Here is a 14,138-nt window from a genome sequence, read left to right as displayed (position 1 = left end):
CTATAGGGGTTCACAACAAATTCAACATATGAGTCATGCTGTCCGTCGTGTTCTATGTATAACACAACGATTGCTGTAAGAAAGAAATACACTTTCTTTTTTACATCCTGGTTACACCCCAACAGTACACTTCTGCAGTATTTCGAATGCTTTAGGTTATGCTCTAACCAATGTTGTATTCCATAGAAAAAAAACGTGTTTTCCCGAGATCTGTATCACACCTTTCCTGCGATGCCATATCTTTTTTACCTTTGAGTTATCTGGGTTGTAAAGTCCATACAAATTCCCAAGGGGTTTCCGAAATCATTGATAAGATCAGACATGCACCACTATCGTATTTTTATTTATTTATTTTATTATTATATATTAACCAGGAGAGTCCATTGAGATTAATAATATTTTTTTCAAGTGAGACTTGGCCAAGACAGGCAGCAGCATAAATACAAACAGACAGACAGACAGAAAACACAAAAAGAGATAAAATAAAATCAAGCAAAGAAAACTCACATTTCAAAAGAGAAATAGAAGAGCACTTTCTGTATGATGAGGACACATACAGTACAGGAGCACACCAATAATTGCTTTGTCCTAGGTGTACCAGTGACAGAGCCTACAGTAGGCCAGAGCAATGATGAGTCAAAGCTTTACAATAATGAATCTCAGGTATTCCCATTTTTACAAAAAATAAAGTTGTGTGTGAACACGTAGCCTACAACATGTGGGAGCCAGTAAGTGAACTGATGGAAAGTCCACAAAGGTTTAGTACAGTCATACAGTATGGGACAGTGTGATCTCTGCCAGACATACAATAGTTGGTGAAATTATTGGATGCATGCCTGGCTCTTGTATATGGGAATTTCACCTGGCTGGTAACTTGCTGATAAAAATTATATGTTAAACTTCTCTCTCCGATATGTTGTGAATTTCTCACATTCAAATTTCCAGCTTTCCCAAATGACGTGTGTTGACTTGTAAACATGAATGTCTTTGTTATTGGAAGTATATTTTACATATCAACACTGACTAAAAAAGTCCAGTTTACTTGCTGTTGCCAACTGTAGTAGGAGCCAAGAAGTGGTAGTACTAGTGTTATATTATCAGTGATAGAAAGAAACTGTCAAGTTCTGTGTCCAATTTAATTTTTTTAAATTGTACTTTACTTGAGCATCTCTATTTTTTACTACTTTATACTTCTAATACACTACATTTCAGAGGGAAATATTCCTCCATTACTCCACAAATGTATTTGACTGCTATTGCTTTGCAGAACAAATATTTACATACAGAACATTTGCCAAGTTTATAAAATATGGTGCATTTGTGCAGATTAAACTGCCCAAAAGTAATTATATTTGCTCCACCTCAACCAGATACAACATCAGTAATGGTAATCCAGTAATATAATATTTAATAAAGTAAATCTGATAGGGGCCATTCTGCTGCATAGCGAGTAGGCTTACTTAGTTATACTTAATACTGTAGGTATTTACATTGTGTACAAAAATGTAGGCTATAGGCTAATTTTTAATAATAATAGCCTACATTTGTGATTTTAAGTACTATTTTGAATGCAGATTTTAATTGAGAATGTTGACTTATACATGGATACTGTTTACTTAAGTATAAGCTATAGGATCTAAATACTTCTTTTCACCGCTGTTTTACCAAAACTTTGGCAGTTGCAGTAAATGCTAAACTGAGCCCCAAACCACTGACATCAGTACATCTTATTGAACTGTAAAACAGTTAATCAGTTGAGAGAGAAGTTGTGTGAAGGTTTAACCAAAGCAACAGTATCATGATACTTTGGTAAAACTGTACTCTACACAATGGTACTGTACACGTGACGTCAGGGACCCATGAGAGGAAACTAACAGAGACAGAAACGGAGAGGGAAAAAACAGACCAGTTATCAGTTTCAAATATATCTCTGACTGACTCTGTATAATTTGAATTATAAACGTAGCCTATCTATAACGTCGCATAATGGGCTACTTTCTTCTGTTGGTAGAATTGCACGCGCGACCGAGAAACAACCCTCTGCCAGTAAAGTTTGACGGTTGGGGGTGTCCTACCAGATACATGATTTAAGCCTTTGCTGATAGCGTTACAGCTGTTTTATGATTTTTCAGGTTAGAACAATAGCCTATTGTTAAGATAAGTGTTCCGCTGTTTCCTTACAGTAAGCAGATAATCTAGGTTATATAGGTCTAATCGTTGTGCAAACCCGAAATGTGTATTCAATGTTCGCGTTACCCCTTACAGTAAGCAGTGGTTTACTACAGTACAGTACTTCCGTGTCTGTCCAGTCTATCGCCGTGTGTGTGTGTGTGTGTGTGTGTGTGTGTGTGTGTGTGTGTGTGTGTGTGTGTGTGTGTGTGTGTGTGTTACGGGGTTTCCATGTCGAGGGCTGTCCTTAATATTTATATAACAACAGAAGAATGCAGAGAGACTTCAAATCAGTCCGAGTGGTAGGAAGAAGGAAACACCAGATGAAAATACAATAGCTGTTGCATGACCTGCAGGTAAGAATATACTTTTGACTGATTAACAAACTAATAATAATAATAACAACAATAATAATATGTATTTATCTATTTTTAATTTGTAGATTTGTATTGATCATTTTTTTCATATTTAAAAATAATTTTGCCATTTATCACCTTTTTGCCAAGGGTTCAAATCTAGCTCTGTAGCCTGAAGACAAATACAGTTATCTTAATTAAATATGTTTACCACAGGTTGTTGGAGTAAGTTCAACCATACCTACTTTGTACTTCACTAAATAAGTACTGATCTTTTTCAATTATGCCTATTGTGAACCAAACAGTTGACAGAGCATGACAGCTCACCCATGTGCTTATCACTCAACAAATGAGATATGGATATGGTGCTATGTAAATAAAACAAGCCTTTTTTGTTGGTAGAGTGTTGCCCTAACAGGATAACTAAACGTGTACAATCATGTTTATGTAAGGCACCTTAGATACTGACTAAATCCTTTCCACTGAAGCATTATTTGCTAACATTTCCGGATAAAATGTGTTTATAAAGAGTAAAACAGCTGTGTTGTCTGTTGACACAGCTTTAGAGTCAAAGCATCATTGTTGTTATTTTTGTTTCTTTGTTACAAATTAAGCAATGAGGAAGCAAATTGCTTTGCAGAGCTGAGTCATGCTGAGATTAGGAATAATAATGTTTGACTCACACACATGTGATGTGTGTTTTTTCATGTCATGTAATTTTTTTGCAGAGTACAGAAGTTAACAAGAACAAACTAGTTGTGGCTTTAGAATTCACATCTGGCTTTTCCCAGTAAAATGACTCATGTTTCTGACCAACATGGCCAAACGATTTGAACATCTGTAACATCTGTACAACTCCCTTCTGTTTCTTCCGTAGGTCTCAATGGACTGGGCCCTACTTGTAGTTTTGCAAATCATGATTCAGCCATCTCTCTCAGGTGTGTAGTAAATAATCTCTCTTTTTGGTGTGTAGTATAATGTGTACAGCAGTGGGAACATTAAAGAATAAATAAGAGCACAAACTGGACAGAACTTGCATTTACATTAAGCATTTATATTTTTATCAAGCCATTTTTCTAAAACAAAGTAAAACCATCTAATGGACTTAATTTGATGTTGTATATTGCTTCAGGGCTGTTTAGAAAATTGACATTACTTTGTATTATTTTCCTGCAGTGTTGTTCACTGTTGAAGCAGAGCGAACCACGTATGTGTCAAAGTTTGGAGAAGATGTTGTGATGGGCTGCAGGTTTCAGCCTAAACTATCAAATTCTAATGCTGACCTGAAGGTGACCTGGCACTGGATCCACACCAATTTAGTTCGGGATGTTTATCGTATGGATAACTGGAAGGAGAACTTGGCATCCCGGGATCCAGACTATCAGGGCCGAGTAAGGCTTCTCACTGAGGAGCTGCAGAAAGGCTGGGCCAAGTTACAGGTCAATACTGGCAGTGATGTGTTCAGATTTACATAGAATTTGTAGGGCAGGTTATTTGCTTTCTGTAACTTATCGGGAAAAAAGGGAATTATGCAACTGAAATTGGTTAATTTAAGCCTCTAGTTTATGAGAGCATAATGTGTAATATGACCATGAGCACATCTAAGGAATCTACTTTCTTCTTTTGTCACTTTACAGGTCTCCAGGCTCAGGATCAATGACTCTGGGACCTACCAGTGTTTGGTGCAGACAGGAGAAGGAGCTGATTATAAAACGATAACTTTGTCCGTTGTTGGTAAGTACAGAGTCTGTGACAGAGTAACAGTGTAACCTTTTAGGTTTTTAGGCGAAGACTTCAAGGACTTTGTTCCTGGAAGGGTCTTGCTCATTCGCAATAGCGTGTGGCCATTTCTGGGCAGTCACAGAAAACTCACAGTGAAAATGAAACTAAGGCCAATATTACTCAATTTGGTAAAAAAAGTGTTTGGCTCATTTCCCTTCCCTGAAGATCTTCCCTTTATCATGCAATATCTCTTGATCATAATAATAATAAGATTAAATGATAGTGATGCTATGCTAAAGTAAGTAAATAAGTCAAATGTATTTCTCAAATATTTATATTATAAATAAATATAATATAAATATTATAAATATTATATTTTGTGTTGCGTAGCACAGCACAGTAGAGGAAAGAGGCCCAAATATAATGCATGATTGTGGGGACAACCTTTTTTGGAGCAACAACCTAAACATGGTTATTATATATTCTTCATTTCTGATTCTCCCCCTAGCACCGTATGAAAATGTGACTAAACACATTCGGAAGGCTGCAGAGGGGGGTGAGGTACTGCTAACCTGCCAGTCAGAGGGATACCCCATGTCTTCTGTTATGTGGCAGGATGGACACCAGCGGAAACTCAGTTCAAATACCACTGCGGTCTTAACACCAGACCAGCTTTTTAAAGTCACCAGTGAGATACACGTCAGATCATCAGACAAAAACAACTACACGTGTAGCTTTACAAATGATGGCTACTCTGCAACATTTCATATTCCAGGTACATTTTTATTTCCTTTAAGGCTTTCTACTCAAAATATTTCCCGGAGAGAAGATGCAAGCAGACATGGATTTTTATATGTTGACCATTTAATTGCGACATCCCCAGGTCAAGTCTGGCCAGTGAACTTTATTCCACGTCATCCCCCCTCATTTCATGTCAGCTCTTATCTGCTGCCCAAAAAAAAACATGGTCTGAGTACATTTACTCAAGTACTGTATTTTTAGTACTGTAAACTACTACTGTACTGTATCAATTTCCAGTTGCCAGCTGCAACATTAAAGTGATGCTTACACATAATGTATCACTGTTTATAATCCAATGATATAATATACACTATTCTGAAATAGGCCATTATGCATATTTATTATTAGTATTTTTACTTTTGGTACTTAAGTACATTTTGATAAGCACTTCTTCCACTGACTGTGTCCCTCTCACTATTTTGATTCTCTATGTCCTCTAATGGCATCAACTTTGACCTCTTTTCTATGAAGGAAACAAAACTTAGCCAGAATTGTACTAATTTGAACTTGTCTGTCCAAATAAAAAGCAGCTGACCTGGCAGCATTAAGTTAGGTGAAGCCTTGGACTTTCTCATCTAAAAACAGGAAATATATTATTATTATTTGCTATGCTATTCACTGTTGTTTCCTGTTATGTTCACATCTTCCTTTTGATAGAGATATCTACCGTCAATCCACAACAACTGTAATTACTAACAGAGAGGAAATACAGTATATGAGCATTTCAGCGCTTGCCTACAGTTTTTTCAGAGTTACAAGGTTTTAGCTGCTTTTCTCTGAAGCTGTGGGTGGTGTTTGTGTTTGAGATTTAAAAAAGCATTCCGTGTGTAAGAGTTCTATTATGAGATTTTGTCCTGTGTGGAAATCAAAAAATGAGCATGATTCACTTAAATAGCGTTTTTTAAAAAAAAATTTTTTTTAGCTTTTGACCAGTAAGGGGAAGTTTGCAGTGGTTTGTCTTTGGTATATTTGGTTATTTCCATAGTGGTCAAACATATCTAAAGCATGGGAATAACTCACAAAATGTAAATAATTGGCATTGTCCTTCCTGAATTAGGTTTTGTGGCACATTTTAACACCAATCTTTCTTTACTCTTTTCACAGATGAAATACCTGTTCCTCATGTAAAAAACGATGCTCTCATCATCGTATTGAGCATAGGAGTGATAATGGTTGTCATTATCGTTGTTGTGCTGATGTACCGAAAACAAAAAGGTAACCAGTTACTCAATTCTTTATGTGTAATATCCAGCACATAACAAATTCAGGACATGTAGCTTACAACAAACACAACAGTACATCAAATGCAGGTGTAGATTGGAAGCAAAATATCCAAATCATACTCCGAGGTCCAATCACTTCTACATCACATGGAAATTTGTGTTTTGCTTAAGCTTTATATTTTATTTTGAACATTTAATATAAAAAAAGATAAAAACAAAATAACAATACAATGAAATGAACGATAACCCTATACAAGAACTCAATGAATAAATGCTCATAAACAGCACAAATTAAATCTTACATGTTGGAAAAGGAGTGTAAGAAAGTATACTATTGACATTGGCATATGAGATAATGCACACACCGGGCACGACGATGCATAACAATTCCACATGCAGCTATGGTGAAATATTAAAGTGACAAACGGCAGCAATTCTAATGACAAATGGATTGTTTTTTTCACAATAACAGATACATATGCAATATATTAATAAAAAAATATAAGCCAATCGTCTTGACGACTGGGACATTCAATCTGTAGCCAGAAGGCAGTGTGTGCAGGATATAGGTCACTGCAGGATAGATATAGAGTGGAAAATCCCATTGTGCATTGTGTGCATCTTTTTATTCTTCTCTTATTTTCACTTTCTGTGTCAAAGCCAGAGCGCCCTAGCAGTGTTTACTTTTTTGTCTTTGTCAAATGGGCAGAGGAATTTGTTCAGTCAGTAAACAGCTGTGTCATTTCAAGTGAAGAGACAATGTTGCCTCCCATACAGATGTTGATACACCTGGATTCGTTCTACCACTGAAAAGGGGAAGTTGTTAAACGTTATAGCATTTAGATGTCACCTTAATGTTTGCCATCCATCTCTGAAGGAAGTTTACTGTCATGTGACTCGTCATGCATGTTTTCATGTGAGCATGACTAAGCTTTTTGGCCTGCCTGCATGTGTCACAATCACTAAGTTTGGAAACACCCAGGTTGGTCTTGGGTTGTGTGACAGGGGAATTTGAGGCTATTTGTAAATGCGTGGGTGGTTTTTCAGTATGGCACGTTTGTTGTTTGTATAATCCCCCAAACAGAGATCTCCATCATTTCAATAGTAGGCCTACTACATGTTTCTTTGTAGATGAATGTGTGAACGTGATAAGAAGTGTTACTTCAGCTGCTGGTGTGCAAACGTACGAATGGTATTTTTAACTGGTATCAGGTTGCAATTTCTACAAAGTTCTTGCACACCATAAACTCTTAATTACAGGTGCGTAGGTAAAATACTTACAGTACAAGAGCACAAAAAATACATGACAAATATAGGATGTACAAGAGAAAACACCATATGTACAATGAATAAATAAAAAGGTACGCATAAAACAAATTCAAAGCCAATACATTATAATACCATACCACCCCAAATATTACCTGTCAAACATAGAGAAAGCTAAGTTGATGCCTTTGAAACAAAACTTTTTAATATCATTTTACTAAGCTGCATGAATGAAACTATTTCTATACACTGCCACAAACTTCTACCCTTCCATCTATCCATATTTAAATACATATACACCAGCTATACTAACACACTAAATTAATAGCAATGTTTTTTTCTATAGGTTCCAGGACTCATAGTACCAGGAACCTTTTAGTCGACGGTCGAAGAAGGTCTGTTCCTGCTGCTGTCTGTGAGTCTAAACAGCTACACACACACCTTTTTTTAATTTATTTTTTTACCATAATAAAGCTCAGCCTTCCTCTATGGATCAGAGGGGATGCAACATTGTTTGCAAGGTAACATAAAACATATTGCGAGGGAACAAAAAATAGTTCAAAAGTAGTAGTGAGCTTTTGCAGGGCACCGCAGATCCCACTTGTGCTGCAAAGCACTTAGCAGCATTGTTTCAAAAAAAGTGCTACATAAACTAAATATCTAAAGGAGAGTGGCAACTATGAGGACAAAATATGTTCTGCAACAAATCACGCTCAAATTGCTGATAATGCATTTGTAAAATACGATACCAATATTTCTACACAAACAACAAAAGACAACCACAGTTTAAATATGTCACTCTCCATGAAGAAGGTTGAGACCATACATTTAGTGGCATCCTGAAACTATGGTCATCATTTCCTTATACAGCGCGATGATTAATTCTACTATCATTATCATCGACTTTCCACTTGCTGTGCTGCCTCTTTCTCACTGAGTGGATTGGTTGATATTCTGTGAATGTCATGCTCATTTGCACGTACTTCACTCTTTTACCTCATCAGCTATGCAATGTGCAGAAAGTTACTTGTGGAAAATGAAATTGGTTGTTTAATGAATCATTTGCAAGCGTAACTTAACTGTAAAAAGTCTACAGTAAAAGCCCTGCTAATGCCCTGTAAAGGATGTGCTGATTGCAACCATTGTTGTTTAATCAAATCCAAGTCTTAGAATCCAAAATTACCAAGCACGCAAGCAAGTGTGAAAGCAAATTTGAACTGTGATTTCACAAGAATGGCTAAAAACTCAAATCACTGCATGGCTTTTTACAAGTTACAAACACAATAAGGCCTATAGTTAAAGTTGTACATGTGAAATGAAGTCGGCTTGACTGAAATATAGCCATTCAATAAATGACCATATGTATCGGGCTGCAACTAACGATTATTTTCATAGTCGATTAATCTGTCGATTATTTTCTCGATTAATCGATTAGTTGTTTGATCTATAAAAATGTCAAAACATGGTGAAAAATGTGGATCAGTGTTTCCCAAAGCCTAAGATGACGTCATCAAATGTCTTGTTTTGTCCAAAACTCAAAGATATTCAGTTTACTGTCACAAAGGAGAGAAGAAACTAGAAGATATTCACATTTAACAAGCTGGAATCAGAGAAATCGTATTTTTTTTAATAAGAAAATGACTCAAATGATTAATCGATTATCAAAATAGTTGGTGATTAATTTAATAGTTGACAACTAATCAATCGATTCATCTTTGCACCTCTAGTATTGACAGCGCGTGAAAGCTGATTTGTTACATGGACTCAACACTTAAATACAAAAGTGCAAAGATCCCCTTTTAAGTACATGTGAGATTAATTTGATTTAAACTTGAATTGAGGTGTATGTGATTGGATTTACACTACCACAATTCCTCTAGTATTGTAGAGTCACTGTAGCAATATTTGAACTTCTCAATTACTAATAACACTGCCTGAGTCAGTACTTCTGAGAATGTTACTCTCCTCTGTGTTAGTGTTCTAACAAGGCTGTTCCTTTCCAGCAGGCCAACAAATAAATAAAGACAATGAGGAAGTGATAACTATTTTAAATGAAGGTAAGTGACTCTTGTGATTCTGAGAACTATTGTTTACACAATTTCCCAAGGTGATGTCTTCAAATGCCTTATTTGTCCAAACCCAAAGATATTCAGTTTACCACCACATAAGATAAAGAAAAGCAGAAAATCCTCACAATTTAGCTGCTTGAAAAAGTCATTTTCTGTCAAGTTGCAGTGGCACTGACTAAAAACATGTTGGCTTTTGTGTTAGACGCCCTTTAGATATTTAACACCGACCTTAAGACACCCACAAATTCAAGGTTTTTAACAAGCCTCTCAAAAACGACAAATTCATTAAGACCTCTTTACGAAATCTGTGGTCTACATCAATTCAAAAATGCCCTTTACTGTAAAAATATCAGTCTACTCACTCTGTCTGTATTATCGTATAGGCAATTTCCTGTGCGTGACAGAACAAAAACATCTAAAGGATTTTCTTTTCACACTGTTTGCTTTCTATATCATCAGATCTGTCTTGTTGTCTGTAGGTTGCATGGAGGAACATCTGGGGGTGTTACTGAAAGCCCATTATTCCGATTTCTCCCTCAGCACAGAGGTGAGACGCCACTGTGACGCTTTCGGTGTGGAGGAGCTGCCTCACAAGCTCCAAAACAAGTGAGTCACAAACACAAATTTCAACATTGCTCATAAGGATGTCAGACCTCTATGATCTCATTTCCAGTAACAGCAAAAAGTCAAGTCTCTTTGATCTATGAGCTAGCTAGCTTGCTAAATGCTAGTTTTAACAAGCTTTAAGTTACAATCTCGAAGATCTCCGTTTCGTTCTCTTTGGTGCCACATATGGTGATAAAGAGTAATTGCAGGTGTGTTTTGGGATCATACTTTTGACTTGTTTTAGAAGTTTCATCATCTGTAGTCATAGCTCTTTTCTTTGTTTGTTCGGCCATAATAACCATTTACTTAAAACACTGGTAGAGACATATTTGTGCTATCTCCTGTCTCATAACAGTCTGCAAACCATTCCTCTTTCGTGGAGCAGTTTCTACTCAGACAGAGCAGGGTTCAATTAAATCGGATGATGCAACACGCCTAATTACGATAGCTTCCTCCATGTTGGACTGCCAAGATGGCTTGATATTGGCCAATGGTGTACATTTGCGAGTCAAAGTTCACCAAAGTTGACCTCAACGTGAACAATTTTGGCAGATTTTCTTTACCCCCCGCGAGCAACTCCACAGATAGCAGTGATTCCATTGAAATTAGTGATTTTTGTAAAATGTCATTGATGTAAATGCTGATGTGACCAATATTTGTACGGGCCTGTGTAGCTTACAATCACAATTCTTTTTTTTTTAGTAAGAACCAGCCTGTGAATCTTCAAGCTTTACTCCCAGAAGCTGGAGAGACACTTTTTCTTGAGGGACCTTCAGGAAGTGGGAAGACAACCGTAGCCCACATCCTGGTCTCTTCTTGGACTGAGATGCCCACACATGCCCTCTCTAACCTCCTCGATCTCAGCACCCTTAGACTTCTCTTATATGTCGACTGCAAAAAAGTGACGGGTGACTTGTTTCAGGAAATAACAATTCAACTTTCTCTCACGGAAAAGATATCAGAGGATGAGCTGAGAGCTGTGTTAACCAGGTCCAGCGAGGCACTGCTGTTGTTGGATGGGTACAGAGAAGGGAAGCACTTTTTCGATAAGTCCTTGAGGAAGTTTCTAACGGAAAAAGGAGGGTGCAGGGTGCTTGTCATGGCCTGCCCCGGACACTGCCCCACACTCAAGAACACAGTTGGGACAGAAGGGGTGCTGCAGCTCCAAACACAAAGTATGACATAATGAGGACTTAAAATGTTTGTGACCAACAAAGACAGACATTAAGCACTTGTTACATGTTAAACAAACATCTGTATGATGGTAATATGTTTTTACACAGACTGTGTAGTTAGATGTTATTATAAGCCCAAATATGCTGCAAAAGTTGTTGAATTTAAAGTGCCCATATTATGCTTTTTGGCCTTTTCCCTTACCTTTGTGGTATATATCTTTTTTGCGCATGTTATAGGTTTACAAAGTGAAAAAGCCCAAAGTCCACCCCAAAGGGACTTATCATCTCCAATAGAAAACGCTGTTCACAAACTGCTCCAAAGAGCTCTATTGTAGTCCAGCCTTTACTTTCGTGATGAATGTGCGTCACTTTGTAACACACGTTATAATGCTCGCCTAGCTGCTAGCGTGGCACGTCCTCATACTCTGCTTCTGACTGGCTAGCAGTGCTTACCTAGCTACTACGCATGTGCGACTCCCAACAAAGGTGGAACAGAAGTAAGATGCCTCACTCTGTAGCTAAAACAGAGAGCTCAACACACAGGGTGAAAAGAGGAGCTGCAGCAATGTGCAGTACAACAAAAATATAGTGTTTTTTGAAAATTAAACCATGTAAACCTATTCTGGTACAACCTCTAAATACAATTATGAACCTGAAGATGAGCATAATATGAGCACTTTAATATATGTAAGATATGCAAATAAATTCTACTTTTATATCCTTTACATGACAGCCCTGATTATCGTTTTGATTAAAATTATTACGTGTAATAATTCTTTTTTTTTTTTTTTTTTTTTTTTTAACTCAACAGTACAATCAGTTATCCACCTTAGCTTTGTTTGTGCTTTTCATGAAACTCCTGAAAGTGATTTTAGCTTCACCATCAAACTCTCTGTTCCAACAGATCGGATAGTTCAAACACTACACAACATTAATGATTGCAGTTGTTTCTGTTTCTGTGTCAGTCCAGGAGAAAAAGAAAGTGCATTATTAGGGTCATTTCCTAGACTGCAAGCAACAGCTTCTATGTGCTATTAGTGAAAAGGGAAATGACTGTATGAGTATTACTGGCAAGAGAGCTCCCTGATTCCAGTAACAATTGATTTTTATTTCTGTATGTTCTCTCTTCTCCAGTAATTGGAGTGTCTATCTCACCAAAGTTATGAGTAATTCAGATTTTCGTTCAGTCAGCATGTTATCCTGTGGTATTATGCATGTTTGACTCATTTTCACCCACGCTTATTGTATTGCAACTGCAATATAAAAGTTCAGGTAGGTTTAGAGAGGTACCTTTAAAATACTGAATTGAGCGTTTTCCCACTGCAATCAGCAATCATCAGCATGTCATTTCCTTTCTCCCTCTTCAAAATATTTCTGTATGAGGGTTAATTTGCCTTATAAATTGAGAAGGACTAACGACTTAAGTTTAACTGAGGTAGAATGGATATTTATTGTGGTCGACATATGTTGCAGATAAAAGAATATGATGCCATGTAGGGTCATGAGTGGACAGAATGGATTCAGGAAATATTACACAGTCCGTGATCCGAAAACCCCAGCCCCTGCAGGAGACATGAGGTTTTTATCTTCACACTTATGTTATTTCTGTGTTGCCACATACGTAAATAGAGCAGGCAACAGCAACCTTATTTGTGCACATTTGCAATATAATAACTGGAATTGGACTGAGGACAGCTGCCAGTAACTCAACATGGGGGTTGTTTGGTTTTAGAAATCTGGTTACATCAGAAAGACGACTGTAACTGGGTTACTTAAAGCAACACCGAAACACTTTTCTTCTTCGGTCCCCCTACAGGTTGGAAGCGCAATTGTGTCCATTATGTCTCATTCGAACTACAGATCTGCTACCCGATCTGGCAAACTTGCATAGTGCGGTTATAGCCGATAGATGGCCACAATGCGAATGCAGAAGTGCCGTTCACCCTGTTACGAGTTGATGAACCACTGAAACGATTTTGGAAACATTATTTTAAGGTACAAAATAATCTTTGGTGTTGCTTTAAAGCTGCCTTAATCTTTACTTTTATAATAGCATTGGGTCAAATGGTGAAAGGCTTTGCTCCCAGTGATGAATCCACAGAGAATCATCATCCAATTCTGCAATTCCTCTCAGCTCTATATTCAGCATTTTAGCATTTGAGCTCGTTGTTTTGGTTGATTTAAATGAACTGTATTTATATAGCGCTTTTCTACTCTTAACAGCTACTCAAAGCGCTTTCACATAGTACAGAAACCATTCACAAACATTCATACACTGTGGCCGAGGCTGCCATGCAAGGTGCCACCTGCTCATCAGATAAACATTCACACACACATTTACACACTGATGGCGCAGCATCGGGAGCAATTCGGGGTTCAGTGTCTTGCCCAATGACACTTCGACACGGGACTGCAGGGCCAGGGAACGAACTACCAACCTTCCGATGGGTAGACGACTGCGCTACCACCTGAGCCACAACCGCTGTCATCAACCTTGTTTCTAGTTGCAGCTGTTTTTATTTTAAAAAGAACAGATAAACTCACTATACACTACCTGCCTGGCACCAAACGTTAGTGACCCACTATCTCACATAGTGAAGCATTTAGCCGCTAAAGAGACAGATGTTTTCTTTCAGGAGTTGGCGGAGAGCAAAAACGGAGCTTAGAGTAGAGTGAAATTGGACTTACATTCATTGTGTGGCCAGAAACACAAGTCCAAATGAATGCTAATGTTGCCCCATATCAGCTGGA

The 14,138-nt window shown here is 37.5% G+C and overlaps 1 protein-coding gene across 2 annotated transcripts; it reads left to right on the top strand.

Annotated features, from left to right (window-relative positions):
• The first annotated feature begins 2,328 nt into the window (after positions 1 to 2,328).
• LOC116035092 lies at positions 2,329 to 11,450 on the top strand. Of its 2 annotated transcripts, none has more exons than XM_031278036.2 (10): positions 2,329 to 2,525; positions 3,403 to 3,463; positions 3,702 to 3,964; positions 4,163 to 4,259; positions 4,756 to 5,022; positions 6,153 to 6,263; positions 7,884 to 7,952; positions 9,544 to 9,594; positions 10,086 to 10,212; positions 10,915 to 11,450. In XM_031278036.2, exons 2-10 carry the CDS (start codon positions 3,409 to 3,411, stop codon positions 11,396 to 11,398), a joined length of 1,524 nt encoding a protein of 507 aa, XP_031133896.1. In that variant the 5' UTR covers positions 2,329 to 2,525; positions 3,403 to 3,408; the 3' UTR covers positions 11,399 to 11,450. The 2 variants fall into 2 exon arrangements, with proteins under 2 accessions (XP_031133896.1, XP_031133895.1); XM_031278035.2 differs by having other exon boundaries at positions 9,541 to 9,594.
• The last annotated feature ends 2,688 nt before the right edge of the window (positions 11,451 to 14,138 follow it).

This window comes from Sander lucioperca, chromosome 1, assembly GCF_008315115.2.
Source record: "Sander lucioperca isolate FBNREF2018 chromosome 1, SLUC_FBN_1.2, whole genome shotgun sequence".
NCBI lineage: Eukaryota > Metazoa > Chordata > Actinopteri > Perciformes > Percidae > Sander > Sander lucioperca.
This window is presented reverse-complemented; position numbering and strand designations above follow the sequence as displayed.